The sequence below is a fragment of the Diorhabda carinulata genome, chromosome 5, assembly GCF_026250575.1.
Source record: "Diorhabda carinulata isolate Delta chromosome 5, icDioCari1.1, whole genome shotgun sequence".
Taxonomy (NCBI): Eukaryota; Metazoa; Arthropoda; class Insecta; order Coleoptera; family Chrysomelidae; genus Diorhabda; species Diorhabda carinulata.
The window spans coordinates 30,831,320-30,858,044 of NC_079464.1; the positions used below are offsets into that span (position 1 = coordinate 30,831,320).

At 29.3% G+C, this 26,725-nt stretch overlaps 3 protein-coding genes across 6 annotated transcripts; 1 reads left to right on the forward strand and 2 right to left on the reverse strand.

Moving 5' to 3' along the window:
• Nucleotides 1-373: 373 nt before the first annotated feature.
• On the reverse strand, nucleotides 374-15,132 carry LOC130894494 (terminal nucleotidyltransferase 4B-like). Of its 4 annotated transcripts, XM_057801375.1 has the most exons (7): nucleotides 14,354-14,524; nucleotides 14,006-14,077; nucleotides 11,190-11,383; nucleotides 9,413-10,002; nucleotides 8,055-8,285; nucleotides 7,780-7,992; nucleotides 374-939 (listed from the first exon to the last, which is right to left on the reverse strand). In XM_057801375.1, exons 2-6 carry the CDS (start codon nucleotides 14,041-14,043, stop codon nucleotides 7,795-7,797), a joined length of 1,251 nt encoding a protein of 416 aa, XP_057657358.1. In that variant the 5' UTR covers nucleotides 14,044-14,077; nucleotides 14,354-14,524; the 3' UTR covers nucleotides 374-939; nucleotides 7,780-7,794. The 4 variants fall into 4 exon arrangements, with proteins under 4 accessions (XP_057657358.1, XP_057657356.1, XP_057657357.1 ...); XM_057801373.1 differs by lacking the exons at nucleotides 14,006-14,077; nucleotides 14,354-14,524 and adding an exon at nucleotides 14,668-15,132; XM_057801374.1 differs by having other exon boundaries at nucleotides 374-7,992; nucleotides 14,354-14,522.
• Nucleotides 15,133-16,669: 1,537 nt separating this feature from the next.
• Nucleotides 16,670-17,923, forward strand: LOC130893939 (dehydrogenase/reductase SDR family member 4). The gene is made up of 4 exons (XM_057800399.1): nucleotides 16,670-17,096; nucleotides 17,153-17,398; nucleotides 17,453-17,694; nucleotides 17,747-17,923. Exons 1-4 carry the CDS (start codon nucleotides 16,929-16,931, stop codon nucleotides 17,859-17,861), a joined length of 771 nt encoding a protein of 256 aa, XP_057656382.1. The 5' UTR covers nucleotides 16,670-16,928; the 3' UTR covers nucleotides 17,862-17,923.
• Nucleotides 17,924-18,531: 608 nt separating this feature from the next.
• LOC130893938 (integrator complex subunit 8) lies at nucleotides 18,532-26,498 on the reverse strand. The gene is made up of 12 exons (XM_057800398.1): nucleotides 26,279-26,498; nucleotides 26,033-26,224; nucleotides 25,763-25,979; nucleotides 25,269-25,713; nucleotides 24,600-24,830; nucleotides 23,235-23,472; nucleotides 22,996-23,178; nucleotides 22,729-22,944; nucleotides 20,701-20,943; nucleotides 20,421-20,649; nucleotides 19,141-19,259; nucleotides 18,532-19,012 (listed from the first exon to the last, which is right to left on the reverse strand). Exons 1-12 carry the CDS (start codon nucleotides 26,394-26,396, stop codon nucleotides 18,561-18,563), a joined length of 2,883 nt encoding a protein of 960 aa, XP_057656381.1. The 5' UTR covers nucleotides 26,397-26,498; the 3' UTR covers nucleotides 18,532-18,560.
• Between the last annotated feature and the right edge of the window lie 227 nt (nucleotides 26,499-26,725).

Sequence of the window (26,725 nt, forward strand, 5' to 3'; positions counted from 1 at the left end):
AAATAAACCAATTGACGCTGGAGTCTTTATCTGGGACGTTGACTGGTACCTAACAGAGCTTCTAGGAAGTGCACGTAATTTGTTCGGCCTGTTAGCAGTCCAGACTTAAATTAAACTCATTTGGGATGAGATGGGGAGACGTATACTGGTGCAGAAATTTGATCGGGGTGGTCACAACACCCCGCAAGTGATCAAGGGTTAACTAGCATAAAAGGAAATAGTGTTAAGGGGTAAAATAAGACACACATTTGCGCCAAAGATACAAAATATATTTATTTTTATTAATGTTTAATGAATTTACAATAAAATCTTGGCGCTTGTTATATTTAAACTTTATATTAAAGAATTTTTTACACATTTTTTTTTTTAATAATTTGTACTTAAAATGACTTACATGTCTATATTATTACAAATGTAAAACTTTGAATAAGATATTTGACAAATATAGACAACACCTTAACGACTATTATAAATCTAACATAAATACTTAAATCTACTAACAAATATACACAACAACAACAAAAAAAGAAAAATTAAGTTTGTCGACAATTTTTTTGTCCTGAGAATAAAAATATTACGATACAGACTGACAATAAACACGATAGGTACGTCAAATTTAAAAAGGAGCAAATTTAAAATGTTTATCTAGCTAAAACTACCACTGAAATAGACACCGTAATCACCAGATCTGATTCCGATAGTATATTTCAAGCCACATCTCACCGATAGAGGAGTAAACATACCAAACTGGTACAAAGTCTTCAAAATATAATTGAATCTCTGTTAATTGATAACGACTAAATATATTGTCTTCGAGTAGAGCTAGAATCATTTCAAATTTGCTCCGACTCCAAGCCTAGCTGCTTCTTTGACGTGCTGTCAATTCTATATCTGTTTTAATACCCAAAATAAAAGTAAAAACAATCGGAATCTCCAAGTCTAAAATATAAAAAAAAATAAATAAACAATGATGCGAAAAATATCTGCTCACCAAACTGTATAATCAGACTTAACAAATGTTATTGCTACTTTTATTCAAAATAAAGTTACGTCTAGACAACTTCCTGTTTGAATACAGATCAATGGTATAGAAAAACTAATTTTTCATAAAAAAAATTTATTTAAAAAAAATATACAATTTTCACAATTCCACTGCAGTAACTTTTCTGTTGATTTTCATTAGAAACTACAAACCCCAAAAAAGACATTTTCCACTTATACACGCATCGACATGGATATCCTTGAAACCTAGTGTTTAGTATATCGGAAAATTTGAGACACATGGAAATAAGATTTACATTCAAAACTAATTAAACTGCTTTCAAGTGACTGTGTACTGAACGGTCATGTCATTTCGACTCAGCAATTGAATCCTCCAGATAGCACATCTGTTATGTTCTGATCGAAGTGTCTCAACATGATCAAATTTTGCTTAAAACCTGGATCATTACATGAGGAAACGAGTGGCCACTACGTTCTTCACATTTAAATCCAATGGAAAATATTTATACCATAAAATCAGTCACAACACAACAGTTTAATATTTAAATCGATAATGCCTGTAAGAACATTCGTTGTAGCTTGATTTTGTATCACACTGTATATGATACTGTAAGGGATAAGTTGCAAGAATATATCAATGTTTAAATTGACATTTTGCACACCTTCAGGATTGTATAATTGTATTGCAGTATAATTACTACTTTTGGGACAAACTGTATTAGTGAAAAGGAAAAAATGAACAAGTGAAGATGGAGGAAAATGAGGACATTTTGGGTGGTAAAAAAGAAAACAAACGCTCAAGATAATCAGATAAATCAGTGAAAGGAAAATAGATAATTCCAAATGATTTTATCAACATTTAGGTAAAAAAAAAATTATATAAGAAAAGATCAAGAAAATCCTATTCTCAGGACATCATCGGATATTTAACAGGGTCCAGTTGATCAGTCTTTAGGAAGAAAATTGCCAGATGACGAAAAATCTTTTACTGTTAATCAGTTCTGATTAAAACACTGTACACTACCCCTACACTACATCTTACAGGTGTTTCGTTACGATATTATCCTTCTTCAGATACAATTATTGCATTTGGTATGTCAGTTCTGATGCAAATGTAGTTGTTGGTCATTTCTGGTATCGAAAGATTGTTTCTGATTGAAGGAAGCGAAAAATATTGGATCAATTCTGTTGCAAATGTAGTTGTTGGCCATTTCTGGTATCGAAAGGTTCTTTCCGAAGGAGGATAAAGAAAATTTGGAAGAATTGTCTATATACAAAGTGAGAAACGACTGGGATAAAATATGAATAGGTTATATGAGACAATATACATAATCTAAAACAGTGGTAAATTGAACACTATGAAAGGAATCGAGGAAAACTTGACAGAAAAATCCTGCAGTTAGTTCAAATTTTGTCTAAACGGTTCTACATTAGAATTATATACACTTTGGTAATAAAAATAAAGTAGTAAATATATATCCCATTCGTTTCCCATGTTTAAATAAAAAAAAATTAACGAAAAAACTTATTTCACTTAATTATGAATTATATCACATTTTTTTCACTTTTTTACATAGTACATGGCATATATACATTGTAAAGGTCGATTTCGTTTAAAAAAAAGTTCAGATCACATACAATGTCAGTCAAAAATAATCGATAAAGTGGTTAATTCGAATGTATTTGGTTGAATTTTTGCTATTTATTGTTCTGATGGCTCTACGGTAGATTTTGTATACAAATCTATTGATTTTCAAAAAACTGAATCCGTTATTAAAATATTAAATACTATCATTGATTCAAAATACAGAGTTGGCTCTTAGAATTTATTAAAATGTAATAAACTCCAAATGTTAGTAAGACCACGAAAACTGAAAGGGTTTAGACATACAGTAGTCCCTTTATAATCCGGTTTAATTCTACTCCGGAGCTTCCTGAAAAGGTGGGGTCTTGCATGTACAATCCCCTCTTTATTACAGTAGTGTTTTTTTGTGTGTTTGACATTCAAGAGCTGTGAAAAAAGGATGATTGGCTTTGCTCCCGAATATGGGTTGCAAGGGACAATGTCGAGGCTTTAAGAAAAAAAAGAATAACCCCCGAAAGATGGTGCAGAATTCTCCTAAGTAGAGGATTGTTTCTACTACTGGTTACTTCAGGAGAAAAGTCACCTCGGGAGAATTTTTCAAGAAAAAAAAAATTTTTATAAGAAAATTTGTTGTAGTAAAATTTTCAAAAATGTTACAATTAACCCCGGATCAAATTTATAAAGCAACACAGGAATTTAGATTTTGTTATACGGTATCACTAAAACCGATAAGAATCAATGAAAGGATTCAGATTGTTATAAAAAGATCTACAATAAAAGAAAATGATAAAATTAGCATCATATAAAACGAAATAAATATTCAACCATGATTTCTCATAAGAATCACCATCAAATCGATGTTTATATACGACATGAATCATTCGTTGATTATATTTTTAACTCACTCTTATAAATCTAACATAAATATCGAATGAATACAAAGATTTAAAGGAAAATCTGCTTATATATGAAAAATTAATCATGACTGACAATGTATATACTTCGGGTTATAAATATGGTGATATGATAGGGCATATTTCGAAAACAGTAAATAGAGGGCAAATAATTTTGGAAAAAAAACATATAAATGTAATAATTGATGTTTAAATAATATTAAATCAATACCGTATACTCAAATAAATATGTAGCAATATGTTTCTTTGCATCTGATCTATTTTCCAACTGAAATTTACCAAATACACAAAATTCAAGTGGATTTTTCAATTTTTTATTCATGTAATGTGGACTATCATTCCCGAAATTAATTTCTTTACTTTGTTACTCTAACGATCATATTATGAACTAGTTAAAATGTACCATTCACAATATTAATTAATTTAGCCAGAATCTCAAAATTAAAGTTTTTGTCTCGCGAAGAAATTGGAATGCACTTGATGAGGAAATATCGGAATTTGGGTCCAAATTGAAACAAAAATGAAGATTATAGTCTGGAAAACAAATTTTTATTATTCAGAATAGTCCACGTCGACAGATTGTGATTAAAAATGTCGAAGAAGGATCCACGATTGATGATTAACCAGAATTACAAAGTTAGAAGTACAGTGAAGACTTTTATATGTTCAAATCATTCCTAAAATCAATTTATTTGATATCAAATACTTTTATCGACTTTATTACTGCAATAAAGTATCAAAAAGAAGTGACTGGGGCATATTTCAGGCTAGAAAAGATTCACCGTTCACAATATTAACAAATTTAACAAGAATCACAAAGTTAGAAGTACGTTGAAGACTTTTATATGTTCAAATCATTCCTAAAATCAATTTATTTGATATCAAATATTTTTATCGACTTTATTACTGCAATAAAGTATCAAAAAGAAGTGACAGGGGCATATTTCGGGCTAGAAAAGATTCACCGTTCACAATATTACCAAATTTTACCACAATAACAAAGTTAGAAGTATGTTAAAGACTTGAAGATATTATATCATGGAGAAATTGCAATTTACTTGGTTTGCACTGAGAAAATGTTAGAACTTGTGTTCAAAATGATACAAAAATGAAAATGAAGGATCAACAATTAAATTACAAGATATTTATAAGGAAAAAACTAGGATAATATCAAAAAAATCGATTTTTTATCGTCCTATTTCATATGTTCATATTTACAAGACCACTTAGATTATTTAACGTCCAATTTAGTATTGTAAATAAATAAACTTGTGCTTGATTTACGCCTCATATTAAAATTAAAATAATATACAGTAAATCAAGTATCATGCATCCCTTACAGATAAGGGACGGTCAGGTTTTTTCCAATTTTATTTTTTTTTTAGATATTTTTTTGCATTATTTTAAACTTTTCAAATTCCCCTAAAAGTTTGTAAAAATTCTCCTACAAACTCCAACACCCAATTCAATAGAAGTTTCCTTCTAATACGTATTTTTCCATTAAATAAAATTCTTATAAGTAAAAAAATATTTTTAAATTTTTGTTTTTATATTTTTTTTTTTGGTTTTTTTTATATATCTAATAAAATTTCAATTGTATATATATATATTTTTTTATATAAATGAATATGAAGTATGTAAACGTAAAAAAATAGTATACACAGTGATACAAAATAAATATTATTCGTATTATGATATATAATTATGGTATTAACCATTTCTCCTCTATTCACTGCGAAATAATTTAAATTATTTATTATATAGCAACCATCATATCTTTTCAATTAATATTATCTATAATACACATACATATACCAAGTGTTTACAGGACGAAAATTTCCTTTTTTTCAAAAAAAAAAAAAATTCTAATCTATAGAATTACCAAGGTGAGAGCTATAGCGTGTCTCAAATTAAGAGCATAAAGGAACCGATATTCATAAATTACTTTAAACTGCATCCCTTTACTAAAAACTTCAATTTGTCTCTTTTTTTTATAAAAAAAATGTTTGATTTAAAAAAAAATGTTGGATTAAATCCAAAAGCTGTTGAAATATTAGTAATTTGTGAAAAATCAGATTAGTTTGTGAAAAATATTAGAAAATTTGTTGCGTAAACGCAAAATAAAGTTCATGTTATATCCCCACTCAAATAAATTTAATTAAATATCGAACACATAAATTTAAAAAAGAGAAACAGAAATTTTTTCAATTGTTGTAATAAAAAAATGAATTCCTTCCAATACACTAAGAAAAAATTGTGTTAAATAACAAATTACTGAAATATTGACAATACAATATGAATTTCTAGTTTGTTTATGTGAGTTTTGTTCAAATATGAAACTTCGATTAATAGTTTGTAACGATTCAAGTTCCTTTTGACCTTTTTTGGTATAATTTTGATAAAATCCAATTTCTGTTGAAACTTTATTGGAAAATTCTGTAAAATTTGGATAAAAAAGATCACAACGCTTGTTATAGGTCAACCTGTATTTAAATTTGTGTTAATTTCAGTACCAAAACAGCTGATTTTAAGAAAAATTAAGTTTGCACCGTTGCCCCACTTCTACGACGTTCATAAATGTAACAAAAATCAGAAAAAATGGAAAAGTTACTGTGCTGAGAAAAATTTTCATGTTTGATATATTAAAAAATTAATTCTTTACGATACACTAAGAAAAAAAACTACGAATTTATGTTATATAACAAAAGAATGGAAGTAAAAACTATTTTTGAAAATAAAAGATTAATCTAGTTCTTCCTACTATTATTTTTTCAAATATTTTGAACTATTTTTGTGTCAATTCTGATCGAATAAGTCATGTAAAAAATAAAACGATCACTTTAGTCCATAGTTTGAAGTGTTTTTTATATATTTTTAACATTTTTGGAACAAGTTCCCAATTCTATTGAAATTTTATTGGAAAATTTTGAAAAATTTGAATGAATGTTTGTTGGAAAGATCACAACGCTTGACACAATTCAGCCCGTATTTAAAATTGTGTCAATTTTACTGTTAAAACACCTGGTTTTGAGAAAAATTAAGTTTGCACTGTTGTCCCACTCGTAAAACGTTCATAAATGTTACAAAAATCAGAAAAAAGTATCTCTGCTAAGAGAATTTTCAATTTTTCAAACTATTTCTTCAAAATACCCTAAGAAAAAACCTATAAACTTTTATTAAATAGCATATTAGTGAAATAATGACGAATTAAGATCTTTCCACTACATTTTCAAACACTTGGAACATTTTTTTTTCAGTTTTTTCGACCATTTTTGGAACAAGCTCATTACTGTTGAAATTTTATTGAAAAATTTCGATAAATGTCTATCAGAGATCACAACGTTTGTAATAATTCAAATCTTCTTCATGTTTTGATCGATTTCGGTATTGAAACAACTTTTTTTGAGAAAAATATTGTTTGTACTGTTGCCCCCCTTATGAAATATCCACAATTTTAATAATCACCAAAAAAACCAACCCCTCAGAGAAAATTTTCGATTTTACCCATTATTACAATACACTAAGAAAAAATCTACAAACTTTTGTTGAATAGCAAATTAGTGATATATTGAAAGTTATTTTGACAACTTTTTTGAACGAGTTGGTTAAAATCTCAATTCTGTTGAAAATTTACTGGGAAATTTTAAAAAATTTCTTTAAATAACTTTTAAAAAGATCACAACGCTTGTTGTAGATCAATCTGTGTAAACATTTTTGTCAATTTCGGTGTCGAAACATCTATTTACAAGAAAAATATAGTTTTTAATATTGCCCCACTTCTAAAACGAATATAAGTTTAATAATCATAAAAAAACAAACTCAGTAGATGAAATTATCAATTTTTGAAAAACAAAAAAATTAATCTCACATAATACACTAGAAAAAAAATACAAATACCAATTTATCAACATTTCAACAAACAAAAAGAATAATTTTGTATAACTCAAACATTATAAAGAAAAAGAGACAAAAACCGAAGTAGTTTACAGAACAAAATTTTGAATAATTAAATAAAATTTACATCAAGTATCCAAACATGTCGAATTTTTCTTCGTTTTATATTTTTTTTGTGCTTAACTAAATTTTATACATTTTTTTTTTGTTGTAAACCATATTTTTTATATCCGACATGATCACTCCCACAAACATAATGGAATCCTACCAAAAAAATCGTCAAATTTTCGTCAAAACACCGGGTATACATACAAAACAAAAATAACCCACCCGATGGTCTTATTATAACAACGAATCAACCGAAAATATAAAGTTTCAACCTACATATACCCATCATCGTTATTGCTTCATGGGTTTTTTACGTTTCATGGTGCTATTGTGGAAAGTATTCTGATTGGTAACGTGATTGTTGCCGTTGTGATTATTCCTGTAGCCCCCTTTATTCCTATAACCGACGCTCCTCGATTTAGGCGCGCTCTGACGGGATGGAGTGTAATTAATATTGGGCGAATTGTCCCTGGATGGTACGTCCGAACCCTGTATCACAATAAAAAGAAAAAAAATTATCAAATCTAAATATTCCACCTTGGGTATCTTACTTCTGAACTGACTGCACTTTCTTCGGTACTCGATCCAGTAGATCCAACGCTCGAAGAACGAGATGGTCTCATCCGAAGATTATCTTCCACCATCTGCCTTTGTCTTATCACATTTTCCCTAACTCTAATTATCCTACCGAGTATAGATTGATGGGCGCAATTGTTGTAAATGGTAAACGGATGAACTACATTCGTAAGAACTATGTAAGCGTATTCGAATGCTCTTTTTACCTAAAAAAAATATCAAACGTTTATTTATAACCATGTATATACATATAGGTTGCTACTATAACTGTTTTAGTACAGTATCTGTCATTAATAATGTTAAATGAGTTCTAAAAATGGTTAGAATTTGTATACGGTGATTATATAATAATATATATTCATATAGGTTGCTACTATAGCTGTTTAGGTACAGTATCTGTCATTAATAATGTTAAATTAGTTCTAAAAATGGTTAGAATTTGTATACGGTGATTATATAATAATATATATTCATATAGGTTGCTACTATAGCTGTTTAGGTACGGTATCTGTCATTAATAATATTAAATGAGTTCTAAAAATGGTTAGAATCTGTATACGGTGTTTATATAACAAATTTAGAGACTGTTTACAAAGGAAATTGCCGATCTAAAGATGAAAAACTGTCAAGACGTTCCTATATTTCAAAAATCGAAGAAAATGATTAAAAAAAAAGGACAGGATGTTAATTGAAAAATGCAATAGGGATATTAGAACGTTTGCGAAATAATGTGAGAACAAAAAGATTTAGAAAATTAATTCATGACAAAGTGCTATATCAGAAGCAGCTTTAGTTTTCGAGTTTTTGGTTATTTCATATGTACAGAATGAAGTGGAGTTGGATCTAATGAATATGGAAGACGTGTTTGAACAGGTCTTTTAAGCCCCCAAGGTTTGGAGTCGCTGTACTGCCTTTTCCCATATTTCCGTAAACGGCTACTTCACCCCAGTTCCCTATTATTCCTAGATCTTCTTCACATGTTTTTATACATTTTTTTCACTCCTCAATAAGGACCTTTTTACCCAATTATCCGGCTATATGCCAGTTAATTCCATATCGAAACAGTGATGTTTTGATCTGCCACGCTTTCCAATATTATGTGGAGAGGTTGGAAATTTAGAATCCAGTTCTGGGCATGATTTCATGGACCTGGTAACGGGTTAGGTATATTTTTAACCAAGAGGCAGCACTTTTTACTTTGACTTTACCAATATTAGAACCTCTACATTTTGTATTTTCTATAAAAGGTAACCTCCTGAAGGTTTCAATCAATAATATCGACGAGCTGTTTAAAAAAACGAATGAAAATATTTAAATAAGAAAGAAAATTTACCTGTAGAACACCATAGCTACTTCTACCGATATCGTTGGAGGGTTGTAGGGGATCTTCTATACATAGCATACTAGGTCTATGACCGTCGACCATTTCTTTTTGCATATCGTCCTTATCTAAATATTTACCACCGTCTCTTATACGTATACCAGTTTTAACGTAATTAAATTTCCTACCGTAGAGTTCGAAAAATTCTATAAGTAACACCCCCAAATTAGCACTACTATTCCGAGCCGTATCCTGTATAGGATGTAGCTGTAGAAAACTTATGCACATTAATATTAAGCTATAACTCGATATGCCGCCCGTAAAAACTTCGTTCAAGTCTCTTTCTAAAAGGAATTGTTTTAAAACGTATACTAATTTCGGTAAAACTGGAAATTTTTCTATAAACGTTTTTATTAGTTCGGCTGATTTAACACCGTTGCTCATGTTAAAAGAAATGTCCACTTTGATGTCCGTTTTTTTGTCGGTTAGTTTTACTATGGGCACTGACGCCTTGTCCAATACTTTTATACTGTCCTGATCGGCGATATCCTTCTCTAGAAATTCCTGTTCCAACGTCCTCAAAGGAAGATTCGGCCATTTACCTACAAAAATACTTATTTATAATTTTCCAAAAATAAAATGACTTATCCGACAAACAAACAACTTTGCACTAACAATACCAAAATCAAATAAATCAGACCAAGATTAAAGGAAAACTTCCACTGAAATTATATTTATAACTACAGTATGGAGAAGAATGATGGAAGAACCTTCAGATACAGAGATAAAATGTGAAAGATGACAAAAGAAAAATAATAAAAATTGACAACACAATATCACAGCAGAGATATTAAAAATATTTGGGCAAGCAGATTGATATTTGGGATAATCATAGCCAAGAAGTTGGTCAATATCAAGGAGGTTTTGGGGGAGAAGGAAGCACAACAGACCAGATTTTTACCTTTAAAATAATACCGAGCAAAAATCTAGACCTACAACTACTGTTCATAGATTATAAACAAGCTTACCAATCAATAAAGGGGATAAAGTTGTATGAGGCTTTAGAATTTTTAGGGGTCCCAAAAAAAACGACTAAACTGCAGATTCTGCAGGAAGTAAGAGAATCTACTTTCCGAATATCCTGCAAATTTTACTAAAAGGCTTGTAAGAGTACTAGTAATACCTAGTGGGACACAAAACCCCCCAAAAAATAGCCTCCTACAGGAGGAGTCTATGTATTTTTGAAGCGGAACAATAAGATGTAGAGCTTTGTAGAAAATATTTTTTTGGTATAGGTGTAGAGTGGCTGTGAAGCCGAAACGACTCCCCGAAGCAATCTACGAATGTTTAAATCGACTGAAAACAAAACTGACAATGAAATTATCAAATGTAATCAATATCACTATATATATTCAACAAACAATCTTTTAAAATAATAATAATAATAATAATATTTAACATTTTTATAAGTTTATTAACTTCCATCAGATTGAATAATTGTAGGTACAGCTTGTAAAAATTTTTTTCTCCGTTAATTTCTTTTGGAATCTAATGAATATTTATAATTATGAGGAACTTGCGTCATAAACTAAATGATAACCATATTTATTGCAAAATTTTTGTATCAATATAAAATTTATCTATTTACGATAAACTAATAAATTGAATAAAAAACTATTGAATGATAAATAAATGAATATTATATGTATTAAACAAAATTCAACGAAAATAATGAGCATACAGAAAGGATATATGAAAAAAAGGTTTTTTTCTATAAAATTGTACGAACCTATAACTACGAGATCAATATCACTGGTAGGTAAATAGAGACCAGTTCTATACGACCCAAAAACTTCTACTTTCGCTTCACTCCATTTCGACGTGATAATTTTTTCGATGCGAGCTACCACTTCTGCCCGAATTTTATCTTCGGCTTGAGTAGGACTCATGTAATGATAAAAGTGTTCTATCTCTTGATGTAGGCTTAAAAAAATTCATAATAAATTACGTTGAGGTAAAAAAATTAAATCTTATCATGGAGCACCAAATCATATCTAATAGATATTTATTATTTATCAATTCTATAATACGATTTAGAGATTTAAAAAAATGAACACCATAAATCATCTAAATATAACAATAGATTATAAATATCAGGTTTTTAGTATTGAATACTAAAAATAAAATGCCACATTCCGCAGTACAAATATTGAAAATGAAACTTTCCAACGGATTTTTTTTCAACTTGGTCGTGTTAATTTGCATACAAGTTCATTAAACCAGGACTTATTTAATGAACAGTAGCCCACATTTTTTTTAATTACATAATATGATTGTATACACAATGATAATATAAATATTAACACTAAATCAACAAAAGATATATTTGCAAGGACAACAGTGAGTTTTAAATATATGGAAAGTATAAAAATGATTCCGTTCAATCTAGAACAAGCCCGACCACATTCTTTTAAGTAATACGAATATAAAAAAATAATTTTATCTTATTACTATGGTTTCAAATGATATGTCAATATATTTATTTATTTAAAAAGATAAAATTATTAATTTTCTACTATAAGCATACACTACCGGTCAAAGGTTTTTGCTCACCCTATAGTTTGCGTGATACACAACAAATAAAGACGATACGATTTAAAATTATATATATTACTTTTTCACGTCATGGTGTGAAGTAAAAGCTGTCCAATTTGTCTCAGAACAACTTAATCGGGTTGAGATCAGCCAGATCATTTCTTTCAGTAAATTCTTCCTTTCCATATCTTTCAAGTACTTATTGTATAGCTTCGAGGGATTTTTGTCTTGGTGGAAGATACATTTTCTGCCGATCAGGGGCTGGCTAGAGCCCCCCTTCATAATCCCTTCAATATTTACTAGGTCTCCAGTTGCACCTGCTTCCCCAGCAATCTCCAAACTATTACCGAACCTCTGCAGTGTTTTATAATTCCTTTGAGCTGAACACAAATACCAAAAAATCTCAAACTTAAACTCATCACTCCATAAAACTTTCTACCACTCTTCATACTTCCAATTTTTATGTTCGTTATACCACTACAACTACTTAATTTTATTTTGACGTCTTAAAAGACCTTCCAAAATGACCAGCTTCTTTGAAACTAATCGTTAGATTCATTAATCTCTGCTGCTATCTCTAGGCCTGTGAGTCATCAATCAAGTTTACTGATCAATATAATGAGTTTATCTTCAATGGTGGGTTTTTGGAGACCGCTCTGAACGTTTTCTATTACCAAGCTCTTGGTAGATGCATATTTTTTCACTGTACGTCGAGGTATTTTCAATTTGTAATCGAATTTCACAAAAAAATGTTTTGGTCCAAAAAGTATAAATCACAGCATGTTCTTATATATGAAAGGGTAACTGTGACTAAACCACAATCATAAACTTCAACTTGTCACACTAACCAACAAAATATAAACATGAGGTTGTAATAAAGTAAAGAAAATAAACAGATGCTATCATTTTTGATTTCTAAGACTCCCTTTTGACCTTCATTTGACAATATCAAAGAGACATTTGAATTGATTATGGGGTAAGCAAAAACTTTTCACATGTAGTGTATATTAATTAATTAAAGCACCTTCCAAAAGAAGTAAATGAACAATACACTACATATTTCATGAAATATTTTACTTCATTGATGTGACAAAAAGTACAACAACCAGCAATGATCGATGAAAATGAAGACAGCTAAAAATAAATTATCAATGGTATTAATTAAGACTCTGGAAGCACAATACATAATATTTATTACAAAACAATTAATTAAAAGCATCAACAATGACATAGAATTTGTCAAAATATGACTAATAAGTAAAGAATTATAAATAAAGATGATTCATATCAAATTTTCAATTTGAAAATACATATACTTCTCAAAGTAAAGTTTTAAAACAAGATCTATTGTCTCGAAGTAAAATTAAACTACAAAATGATTAAAATCCACAAATAAACAAGAAATAATTTAATCACAACATTCCAATAATTTGGTTTGAAAAAAATATATAAAAAAACTGCACAATACAAATGAAAAAAAAAATAGCAAATCAATGGAAATTTAATTGATATATGTTTTTGTTAACCAGATAGAGCTTCAGAAGCAGTACTTAGAAATATATTGAGACTAATAAGGAAGCTAAATATTTATTCATTATTAGGGATTTATTAGTATGCTGTTGACAAGCTTAAAAGTAAAAAAAATTCAACTAATAGAGAGAGAGCGAAATATAAAAACTCAAAATGCATGTGGTATATATAATAGTAAGTAAATTAAACAAGTTAGATGATAATTACATCAAGAAATTGATAACTAGAAAGCCTAGAATTCCTGATAAGTTGATAAATGAAAAATTTGGTCACTGTGATAAGTATTTTTCATACTGTATTTGTTTTTTATTCATTATAAATGAATCTTTACTGTATTTGAACATTTTTTTATATAATTAATGCTAATATGATATTCTATAAACAGTAATGAAACTATAAAACACTTTCTCAATTAACAGACAAGTTAAATTTTCATATATACTTTTCCTGTTGTTATTAAAGTATATAATTGATGCTCACCAATTAAAAAATATCTCATCTGTGATTCCCATATCCATTATTTATTAAAAATTCTTATCAAACCGCTAAGATCTAACAAGGAATAATTAGAAATCAAAATGGTGTTTTTATGTAAAATAATAAATGCGTACATATTTATAACATATGCGAAAAATTTTCATTTTAAATTTTTTAAAATAAATACATAAAAAGAGCTTTAAAACAATCAATTTCCTACATCCATATGTCGATATGAATCAATAAGTAATTTAAAAGTATAATTAAAGCAGTATTTACGTCTCAAACATTTTTCTCTTATTAGAAATTTTCAACTAGGTGAATGAACATTTATGTTAAGCTTTTACTTGCGTTTAGAATGTGGATAAACTAGAATTACAGATGGTCACGTCGAACTCCATGTTAAAATTTAATAATCTCACTTTTTTCACAATCAAACATAAGTGAGGTATTTGTTTATGATAAGAAATAAACTTAATGAAGATAGTTGATAAATTTTCGGCAATTTGACCTTGCAAATTTCGGAGGCTCCCGGTATTTTTAATGTCAGAATCGACACTCTCAAGGCCATCTAATGACAATTTAAAGAATTAAATGGAAAGTCGAATGAAAATTTTATGGTTAGGAAAGCGAGAACACGTTTAACATATTTAATATTTGCTTACCCCATAACGCCCTTTTGATAGGGAAATTTGTGCGGCCTCCATGGACACCCTCCGTAATCACTACTTAATTTCCGATGTACGATTCTACTGGCGGGTCTGCTATCTTTCCGCCTTCTAGAAAGAGTGGCACTTTTATCAGTTTTTCCGTTCATGAGTCCTAATTTGTGATTCCCGTGGGTTGTATACCCATTCGTGATGTTTTCTATTTCACTGTCGCCTTCTTTTAAATTCATCTTATAGGATTCTTGAGTAGTCTGCCAACTACGAAGCCACAATTGCTTTGCAGGTCCTTCTTGCTCTGGTTGTAGCCAAGATATGGAAGGATCCATCAAACGCTGAGGAGAAAATTTTCACAAATTCGCCACCATCAGTTTATTTCATTTATTAATCTCGATGCAACTACAATACACGCTAAAGTCACACCTTGAGCATATCACACGACTGAAAAAAAACTGACACTGGTTATGTCACATATTTGCAATTTTACCACATGAGGGAGTCGCTGTCAGAATTCGCACCCGCGAAATTCAAACTCGCATTCCTTTGTTTCTTTAAAATTAGATAAGATAAATATGTACAACATAAAATAGTGCGTAGCAAATATGTTCTATTGAAAAAATATTTTTAGATGAGCCATTTTATGAATTGCGTTTAAATGTAGGTTTGGTGAAAATAAACACACATCGTGGTAACATTGCTGACGTCAAAATAGGCTTTTAAACAATTAGGATCCATTTTTGAAACCTTCTACATGATAAATTCAATACGAATATTTATTTTATTACAGATACACGTCTGTATATTGTTATTTCCACCACAGAAACGAATTTAGCAACCTTTTAATTATATGACATAATAGTTATTTCTCTGAATATTTTTTGTGAAAATGATGGATAATATTCATTTTAATTATAATAATATTATATATTTTCCAAATTACTAATTTAATTGTCATGATTGTCATATAAATAAAAATATTTATCTTCATTATAATACATATTAAATTAATAAATTTGATCGTGTAATGTTAGTTGCTTGCATTTCATATCGATAGACCGATAGACGTGTATTTTTTATTATTGCTTGTAAGCTTAGTACATTCATTTAAAAAATATATATTTTAAGTAAAAACAAACTGAAATGTCACATCTACTGTAAAAAATACGTCAGAGCAACTATTTTTGACAAAAGATACCAGATTATATAAAAATACATTTAATGAATTTAGTAGTTGGTATGCCTGACGACAGGACCGGTTCATAAAATTATTCACGTTTAAGTTGGTGAGACGGTTTTACGCAAAATGTTGGGAATAAGATGAACCGGTTCACCAGATTACTGGAGCTGAATTAGCGCTTGTATGTTCAAGTAAAGAGTATGAAGTAAGATAAGAGGTTGGGTTCGTGCCTTAATGAGACAGACGTCTTCGTACTTCGTCTTGAGTATCCATACGATCAGCCATTTTCTTTTTATTCTATTGCAGTAGACATAACTCTACCTCAACTCCAGTCTTGCAGAGGAATCTGCCCTATATCAAGGCCAAACCTAATAAATCCCTTTCTTCACAGGAATAATGTCTTCATCCAGACAACAAAAAAAGCAACGAACCTCTCGAATTTATGATAATGCAGGATAACGGGGTAAAAATATTCGATATATTAGGAAATATACGTTTTTAAAGATTCCAATTTGGTAACATCCCAGAAACTAGTTATTTAAATGAATTATACCGGAAAGTTTAAAAATAACTATAACCTGTTTTACTCTAATTTCTTTTATAAAAGTAGAAGATTTGCTACTCTTTTTTTCAGTATAATGATAACTTGATTAGATTTATTTTTATGAAAATATTTATATTCCTGGGCCGCCCCTGTGCACATGGACAGTTTCTATAAGTGGAAGTTGTTTCAGCTCGGTTCTGAGCATTCTTAAGCATGCGCAGTATAGATAAAATGTTCTGAACGAGAGAAAATTAATGTTGTCGGCACTGTAGCACAGGGACTTTTTTTTTCCCATACCAACTGTCCATATAGGAGTATTACATATATGGAACTTTTATAATACTTGATTTTATTATCGGTACTTATATTTTTATGAAGAATAAAAATATTAGTACCAATACAAATGACCTTACTTCGGTACCTATAAAATTACGCATAATCATTTCTAAAGATTAAATTTCTCCTTGAACTTTCATACGCGATTGTGATAATGTGAACGAATACATTAACTAATCTTCGGAATATTTAATTTTTTCCATCATGTCATATGCACCTTTGAAACGTTTAACTGGAAGAATTGCCATTGTGACCGCTTCTACCGATGGAATTGGATTTGCCATTGCACAGAGATTAGCCCAAGAAGGAGCAAAAGTTATAATAAGTAGTAGAAAACAAAATAATGTTGAGAAGGCGACGAAATCTCTAAAGGTAGGACTTTGTACCGCCTCTATTCAAATATTCGATCAAAAATATAAATTTTCCAGAATGAAGGTTTAGATGTACGTGGTTTAGTTTGTCACGTAGCTAAAGCAGAAGACAGAAAAAAACTTTTCGATGAAGCTACTAAAATCGGAGGTCTTGATATTTTAGTTTCCAACGCAGCCGTAAGTACTACGGTAGGAGGAGTACTTGATTGTACTGAAGATCATTGGGATAAAATATTCGATGTTAATGTCAAATCTTCATTTTTGTTAGCCAAAGAAGCCTTGCCTCTACTTAGAAAGAGTAAAGTAATAAATCGAATAACTGTTTGTTTTTTTTTTCATTATTTTTATTTTATTTAGGCCGGAAGGATTATTTTTATATCTTCAATTGCTGGTTTTCATCCTTCGGAATTCTTAGGAGCTTACAGTGTGAGTAAAACTGCGTTACTGGGGCTTACAAAAGCCGCAGCAGTTCAGTTAGCTAGAGAAAACATAACGGTAAACAGTGTAGCTCCTGGTTTAATCGAGACTAAATTCGCAGAACCGATTACATCCAATGAAGAAGTGGTAAAAATAGCTGTACCAATGATTCCAATGGGAAGGTAAAATAATAAAAATATTAATATAATAAATATCTGATATTGAATTTTTTAGAGTTGGTAAACCACGAGATATTTCTGGAATAGTAGCATATTTGGCTTCAGATGACGGATCTTATGTTACAGGAGAAAATATGATTATAGCCGGTGGAATGAGCTCAAGATTATAATTTATTTTTCGATTTTCATTGTAGTTTTTGTGGGAAATATATTTTTAACTAATAAATCCAAATAGATTTCTATAAAAAACGAAAATAAGGATATAAATAGAACCTTTATAAGGACCAATGTACTGTAAGGAAGATAAACATGAGTTTGAACAAACATTAATGGATGTAATTAATTCCAAAAGGCTAAGGACAAAAACGAATAATAGAGGAAGAAAATATAATGGAAAACCGAGAAAAACAAGAGATGAAGAAATTTAAGTAACAACAATTGTGATCGTTTCCTCTACGGTTGGTTCTGATATAATATCCCTTCCTCTACGGTATGGAAAACTGCCTATTATGCTTCTAATATAGTACCATTTTTTCTAAAGTATGGAAAAACGACCTACTATGAAGAAAATTGAGTAAAAATAATAGTGAGGACATGGAGACAGATTTCAGAGTGTTGTCTTTGATGGTTGTTGGTTCTGATACAGTTTCTTTTCCTCTATGGTATTGAAAACTACCTACTATGGTTCTGATATAATATCCTTTTCTCTACAGTATGGAAAAACGACCTACTATGGAGTAAATTGAGTAAAAACAAAAGTGAGGACATGGGGACGGATTTCAGAGTGTTGTTGATTCTGTAGGAAGTAAAATGGATGTTTTTCTTCAAAATACAGTAAAATTAACATTAAACTTAAAAATATTTATTAATTAAAACACATATTGCTTACACATAGCTCTTAAAAATGTACTCTTCCTCAAATTACTAGCCTCCCTTTGTATCTCTTCGTTATTATTCGAATTCAATTCCAGCATACCGATAACTTGAATGGCGATTTTCCTTCTCTGAAATTCACCTTTTTTATTATGTATTGATATCAGGTATTCCAAAATACTGGTGTCCCAAAAACAGTGGTAATAAGCGTCTACGGCGTCGTTGCAAGTTTTAGGTTCGGATAAAATCCTAAATGCCAACATGTAATCGGTCTCTTCCAAAAATTGACATAATACGGCAGCTTGAGTATTCGCTCCAAGTGTCATACAACATTTTATCATTCTTCTAAACACGTGATCGTCATTTCTAATTGGAATATTGAAGTAATCGTGGAATATAAGTAAAGATTTCAAATAGTAGTTTAAAGAAACTTGGTAGTGACCGTTTGCTGAAAATAAAATCAATTTTTATATTGTTTATTGTGAAACTTGGTTTTAATTTAGAGTACAATGGATGTTTTTTTCAATATATACAGTGTAGTAGTTAAGAAAACTACATATGAATTGTGCAACTTACCAAAATTAATATCACCCATTAATCTCAACCAAGCTACATTATTTGGATAATGTTTCAAGGCGTGCATAACAAGTTCCATTAAAATTTCACTTATTGCCATTACGTTATAAGAGCTAGAGCTAAAAATTATATTTTAAGATCAACTTTTTTGTTACATGTTATATTTTTAAAAATACTAACAAAAGTTTTGAGAAGCAAGTTCAATTTTCAAGAAGGATTGTTACAAAAAAAGTAACTAAAAAAGAGTTAAAAGCACCAATTTGGTTTTCAAAAAGAACTACTATAGTCCAACAATTGATTTTGAAGATGTAATCGAAGCTTTTACAAAATTCGACACTAAAATATTCAAAACTCAAGGACGTTCACCAACCTTTTCACACATTTTGAGAAACATGTTCAATTTTGAAAAAGTCTTCTTACAAAAAAGTGTAAATAATACATCAGCATCAATTTGGTTTTAAAAAAGAACTACTAATGTCAGATTTGCTTTTTTAGATGTTACCAAAGCCTCTGACTAGGTTTTGACACTAAAATCTTCAAAGTCCAGTAATTTTGTGGCATTTCAGCCAACTTTTTGACAAGTTTTGAGAATGAAATTTACAGAAAGTTGTAAAAGATACTTCAGGACAAATTTGGTTTTCTAAAACAACTATTACAGTCACATTTGGTTTCCTAGATGCTACCAAAGCCTCTGACAAGGTGTAACACTGATATCCTCAAGATCTAATAATTTTTCTAATACCTCAAACTCAAAAAAAGATTATAAAAGATACTTCAGGACGAATTTGGTTTTCGAAAAGACCTACTACAGTCCAACAATTGATTTCGAAAAGGTAATAGAAGCTTTTATAATGTTTATCACTAAAATATTCAAAGTTTAGGACGTTAACCAAACTTTCGACATATTTTGAGATTAAAATTCAATTTTTGAAATCTAGTATTACAAAAAAAAATAATCAAACCCTATAACACATAAATAGAAATCTAATAATCAAATAGGTTTTAAAAAACTTGTCAAAAAGGTTCTTAACACAGTATTAAACATAAATAATACAAAAATAACAAAATTTAGTAGGTCAAATCTTCAAAATAAAATAATTTTTAAAATATTAACTAAACAATGGATAATGTATATAAAGCTTCTAAGCTTAATAATTTCTCACATGTTGAAAAAGCTTTCGACAAGGTTTAGAGCTAGAACAAAGAAATTTAAAATACTGGAATTTTGATAAATCAAATTAAATAAAATTAAATTCTAGTAGATTTTTTTAATTACTTACTTGCTTACGGTTGCAGGCCACAAATTACAATATTCGGTCTGTAATTCCAAACCGTTTTCATCTTTTATGATATTAAACATTTTCGTTAACATAGATATAACGGCAGTCAAACACCAAGTATCCTTTAATTTGAAAAATACCGTCACAACGTTAGTTTTTACGTTGAAATTATCATTGAAACCGGAATTGTTCCTTTTTGATTGCGAAGTTGACACAAACATTGGTAAAACTAAAAAATATTCCCAAATAATAAATGATGATTGTATTCAATTAATTTTACCTAAATCCCATAGATTTTTCGATAATTTCTTCATAGATTTTTGTTTGGTTAATTCTTGACATGCCAAAGCTACTGCGGATGGTATTTCGAAGGTGGTCCATTTTTTTTCCAGATTCGTTAAAAATTCCCAACGGCCTAAATTTAGTAAACAGATAACGCACTGTTCCACGACTTCACTTCGGGGTAGTACTGAATCGGTGGTCTGTAGACAAACCTCGCAGGCATCTGCTAAAGCAGCTTTATCTAAAAAAAAATGTTAATTTAACCCTATTGAAAATGTTTAATTGTGCAAAACAGTGTGAAATACACTTTCCAACGAGTTGTGTATTCTACTTTTCCTACGACCACGTAAAAAATTCTTCAAAAAAAAAAACGTATTTTTTAGATAAGACAGTCAATTAAACAATATCACACATGTGAAAAGTATATAAACACGTGGGCCGAAAAGTTGAACAATCCTACAAAATATTTTTTATTTTGTAATAGTAGAGATGACAAAAACGAAAAAAATAGAACAATAAATTACTAAATAATAATAATAAAACTAAATAATTATTGATGACTTTTTTTTCCGAGACGTTATAAAAGTTAAATGTAAAGTTGTTATTATAACAATTACTAAATTGCAGTTGATTTTGTAATGTTGCATTATTGGTGGTATCCCTAACATATGTGTTTATTGCCTCTTGTTGCTGTATAGATGAAGTACAAAAACTTGCATTGTTTTTGGGTTGTGCACTGTCAGCATTTTGTTCAACACTATTTTCAACTTCTTTGTTTAAGTCATTATTCTACTAGTTGCAGAGTCATCTATGTACTACTCAGCCGTGGTAGAGGATTTCCATTCTCTGTGGCGTTTTAACGCATTAAAATCTGCTCCTGCATCTACCAAATTTGTTGCAGAGGAACATCTAAAGGTGTGGTCAGTATATTTTTCTGGATTTGGAATATTTAAAAACTTTGCCACTATCTTTTGCACTCTACCTATTTTGTTTATACCCACTACTTGCTGGGTGCATTTTTATAATTTAAAGAAAATCGTAGTTGAGTGGTTGGTGACCTAAGATTGGCATATTTTTTAAATATACATATTATAAAACTGTCCAGTTATTATTTATGAGTTTTCTGGACCCCTTGTTTTTTTGTGTTATTTATTTTTATTACAACAGCTGTACCCAAATACTCTATATCGTTTATAGCCAATTTTTGCTGCTACAGGTTTATAGCCATCACTTTTTCTTTTTAAAAATGCATGTAATTTTAGGTTTTTGGAAATATCAACATTATGCTCAATAGATAAAGTAGTTCTCAACATTGAGTACCGAGTCCATAAAGTCGGACTTCATTCATTCATATAGGTCAGAAGTATAATCTCAGAAAACGAACTTTTTATTTGTTTCCTTTGTCTCCATTTAATAAATTGATCATAAGCACATTGACACCTTACTCTAGATTTTGCTGGCAATAATTTGAGAGAAGTGTTTTCAGCATATTTTCATTATTTTTGGAGGGGTACTTTCAAAATCACTAGAATCCATTTTTTTGCCAGCACAATTTTACAAAATAACTGCTTGTGTGTTTGACAATTAATACTACAGCCTCCTTAATATAATTTTTAAACTTTTAACTTACCTATTAGTCAAATCAAAACAGTCATGAAGAATGTTTTTCTTCACTATGGAGAATAAATTTTCATTCAACTATTTTATACATTACCCCAAAACACTTAATTTTAACGTTAAAATTATCTTGAGCACAAATCACAACAAACTTTCAATTTTTATTGTAAACACTAATATAACCTCAAAAAATCATATTGTCTACTTCATCAGTCTTCTTAAATTTGGCCTTGTGCCTTTCGGCACCCAACCAAATTCATATTGTATTCTCTGTATCATTCAGGACCATATATAACAGAAGAAAAAGAAGCATTTCAATACATGTATGTTTTGTTATTTTTTAGTTGATGTGTGAAATAAACTACTTTCTTAGGTAAAAGTGTGGTCGTAGGAAAAAATTTCAACTTACCGATTGAATTAACAGGCCATTGATCTAGTATTTGAGCGATTTGTACCAATAGAATTTCCCAACTGACCAGTTTGAATAATTTGGAAACGTTACATTTCGAAGCCTGCAATTCTTTTTCTAATATTACCAAAAATTCCAAGGATAAGTTGAAGTTTTTACTCAACAATTGTTCTTTCGATTTAGCTAAAATCACATAGGAAAAATCCTGGACGAAACCTACAAAAAATCATGTTTTAAATAAATTTTTTAAATATTCATTCGACTAACCCCTCGGTAAAGATTTTATAACGCTTTGTAAAGGAATCGGTAGTTCCCATTGGGGGTTTATCGACCATACAGTACTCCCTAAATTCATCATTGCTATTTTTACTAAAATTTCTTTTATTTCAACGTGATCATTTGTAACAATTAATTGCTTTTCTAATTGCCTCATTTCCAATTTCGGTTTTCCTAAATAAAAAAAAAATTAAAAAAAATTAAAAATATATCAAATTTAATATATTTACTTCTTTTGTTTGTTTCCAGTGCTTCGGATTTGATTAAATTTTCTGGTATATCGAAATTAACTTCTGAATTTTGTATATAAGCTAAATCGAATTTGTCGAATACTTCGGATATTTCTTTATTCGATTGTACTTTTGGTAATAAATCCGGTATATCTCCTTTAATGATCTCTTCGAGAAGAAACATTTTTATAGCCTGTTTATCGGCAAAAGAAAATGATTTCCAAGTACACTGAATGGCCTAAAATTGATATTAAAACTTCCCTATTAATTCAAACTCAATTTCAGTTATTTTAATCTACTGATAGATCATTAATTCACATCTTAGTTAAATATATACTAATAATTTGAGTCCTAGTAACTCCATGCAATGAAAATATATAGTTAAAGGTGGTTTTCTTAAATTTAATAAGTTACCCGTAGAAATTGTATCAATAATCACCACTAAACGATAATTATATCAGGGCTTCTCATTTGGTACATGTATCGATATTAAAATGAAGCAGGAGTGTTAAATTTGTGGTGAATAAATTAATTAGAAGGTAAAACACCATGAAAAAAACAATTTTGTTGTGAAAAATCTTTGAGAAATAAGTGGAGACACAAGAGTCAATGTTAATAATACAATAAATTAGCATAAAAAACTACTTTTTGTGAATAATAAATTAAAAAAGAGAGAATATCAAAATTCTAGAGTATTTTGAATCAACAAGAGATAAAAATACATCTCCTGGACTATAAATTTGGATTATGAAACACCAGATATGAAATTCCATGATAAAAACCCAATTTTTTTGTTAAACATCCAAAAAATACTTGAAATATTAGTGCACACACAAGATTTGAGGTTAATAATACAAAAAATTAGCAAAAAACTTGCTTTCCGTGAATATTAACTTAAAAAAGAAAGAATATCAAAATTCTAGAGTATTTTGAATCAACAAGAGATAAAAATACATCTCCTGGACTATAAATTTGGATTATGAAACACCAGATATGAAATTCCATGATAAAAACCCAATTTTTTTGTTAAACATCCAAAAAATACTTGAAATATTAGTGCACACACAAGATTTGAGGTTAATAATACAAAAAATTAGCAAAAAACTTGCTTTGCGTGAATATTAACTTAAAAAAGAAAGAATATCAAAATTCTAGAGTATTTTGAATCAACAAGAGATAAAAATACATCTCCTGGACTATAAATATGGATTATGAAACGCCATAATAAAAAACCAAATTTTTTGTAAAAAAACCAAACATTATTTAAACTATTCTAAGGACCACCCCAGCTTTAAAAAAATGCCTTTACAAAGTTTAAATATTAATGCTACAACATTGCAGTATCTTAAGAATAAAATGACTTACCCATAGTAAAGTATCTGTATTTTTAAACAACGATAAGGTATATTGATACAATGGTTTCCTATCCAAAACGCATCTAATAATATTAAGTGCTTTAATTTTTTGAATCAAATCTCTAGCTACAGTAAAAACTCCACTGGATAGAGCTCCCTGTATATTTAATTCCAAATTGATTCTATGCATCAACGGTATTTCTTTCTTAACATTATCTTGTTGAAGGATATTCGTTATTCCCTATAATATTACACAAAGTATCAATTATGAACACACTATTTACTGCTTTTACTGTACAAAAACAAAATTATACTGTTTGACACACGTTTCGATATCTAATTTATCATCTTCAGTGAGCTAAGGTAAATAATTTAACTTGGTTACAAAAATTCCAATTCATTTTACGAAAATTACTTAAAACTAAAAAAATCTATGGGTATCTGAATATTTTCAACACTCACTATACAAATACTCATAATTACACCGTTTGATACACGTTTCGATGATTAATTTATCATCTTCAGAGACCTAAGGTAAATAGTTTATCTTGGTTACAAAAATTCCAATTAACTTCATCGGAATTCAAATTTATTCTTATACATATGAAAATTTTTGAAAACACAAAACATATAAGAAGATATGAATATTTTGAAAGTAATATTTAAAAAGTTTACTCACCATATATTGATTGACTATTGAAGAATTTAGCTGTTCTAATAAGTTTCCTTTTTGAATATCGGCGGATCCGTGACAAGCTTTGATATAAACATCAATCATTTGCTTATCAACATCATAAAAACCGTTAATTTTAGGTATATCGGCGAACAAATTCAAACATTCAGAGAAATGTTTTTTTGCCAAATCATATTGTTCCCTGTAAAAGAAAAATACGCCCAAATCGTAGTTTATTTGGGTACAAAATTCGTTTTTTTTCAGTTCTTCACTTTTGGTCCAGTCGAATTCGATGCAGTCATTAGATTCTGTAGGTAACTTGAAGCAATCGAATGTTAAGAGAGCAGGAATTATTTCCCAATCTAGAGCTTCGGTTAGAAAGTTTACAGTTTTGTTTATGTTTTCAGGACAGCAGATAATTGATTCATCTGCCATTGATATATCGTTTATACTGAAAATAATAATCTTAAAACAAAAATAATGTCGGATTTTTTACTTACCCGTATCTTATTTGCCAATTAGAAGTGATTCTATGCATTGAGGTACTTAATAACCATCGGTGGAACAATAAAAGTGCAAAAAGATAAGGTGGGGAAGCTGTTTTCACATCTTCTTCTTCAACATTTGGAATTTCTACAGTCTTTTTGTCATTAGTAAAATACATTAAATCTTGCAGTAAACTAATTTGGGTTTTAAATGGGAGATTCCTAATTTGAACTAAAAATTAATGTTATATGTACAAAATTACGAGATACAAAAGTAACTTATACCTAAATTCCATTTTAAGAAAGCTCCTACTTTTAAAGACAAAATTTTTAATGCAGTTGTTTTAGCTGGAGGTTTCGTTTTAGTGATATTTGTTTCTACATTAAGTATTTCCCCGTTTTCTGTATCGGGATTATTTCTAAGTGTCTCTGATATAACGTCATAGAACTTTGTTATAAGCTCCGAAGGTGGAGGATCTAAAGCAAATGATTAATCAAAAATATAATAGAGGAGATTATCACAAGTTTTACCTGCTGATAACTTTTTTAAATGTTTTAGTAATAAATCGGGATCCAATAAAAATTCAAACCATAAAATGGTTTCTGGGGAAATGGGGATACTTCCGGGTCGTAATAATTCTACCTCCATGATAATAATAAATAAATAAAATCAGAATTCACATATATTACAATAAATTATTTACATAAATCAAAATTTAAACATAACCAAACATTATACTTCTTCATGAATTTTTATTTTGGTCTTGTCTTTTGTGAATCGGAATCCACATAAATTTATCAATTCTTATAAATATATGATTTTTGAGAACTCATCCGTGACTAAGAATCAAAATAAGCATTCTTGAAATAGGGTAAACTACTACCAAAAATAAGTGATTCTCAAATTAAGGATTAAAATTTTAATGAATATCCTTACTGGTTAGTCATTTTGTAAAAGTTCAAAATTATAAAAAGAAG

What these genes read in the sequence shown, in the direction of transcription:
- LOC130894494 (XM_057801373.1), bottom strand. Translation starts at nt 14,996, where the DNA reads ATGGATCCTTCCATATCTTGGCTACAACCAGAGCAAGAAGGACCTGCA. An exon ending in GTAGCTATGGTGTTCTACAG is followed by an intron (nt 8,286 to 9,412) that starts GTAAATTTTCTT and finishes TATTTTTTTTAG; the next exon opens with GTAAAAAGAGCATTCGAATA. An exon ending in AAAGTGCAGTCAGTTCAGAA is followed by an intron (nt 7,993 to 8,054) that starts GTAAGATACCCA and finishes ATTGTGATACAG; the next exon opens with GGTTCGGACGTACCATCCAG.
- LOC130893939 (XM_057800399.1), top strand. Translation starts at nt 16,929, where the DNA reads ATGTCATATGCACCTTTGAAACGTTTAACTGGAAGAATTGCCATTGTG. An exon ending in AGGCGACGAAATCTCTAAAG is followed by an intron (nt 17,097 to 17,152) that starts GTAGGACTTTGT and finishes TAAATTTTCCAG; the next exon opens with AATGAAGGTTTAGATGTACG. An exon ending in CCAATGATTCCAATGGGAAG is followed by an intron (nt 17,695 to 17,746) that starts GTAAAATAATAA and finishes TGAATTTTTTAG; the next exon opens with AGTTGGTAAACCACGAGATA.
- LOC130893938 (XM_057800398.1), bottom strand. Translation starts at nt 26,396, where the DNA reads ATGGAGGTAGAATTATTACGACCCGGAAGTATCCCCATTTCCCCAGAA. An exon ending in ATGGCCTGTTAATTCAATCG is followed by an intron (nt 20,944 to 22,728) that starts GTAAGTTGAAAT and finishes ATTTTTTTTTAG; the next exon opens with ATAAAGCTGCTTTAGCAGAT. An exon ending in GAAAAATCTATGGGATTTAG is followed by an intron (nt 20,650 to 20,700) that starts GTAAAATTAATT and finishes AATATTTTTTAG; the next exon opens with TTTTACCAATGTTTGTGTCA.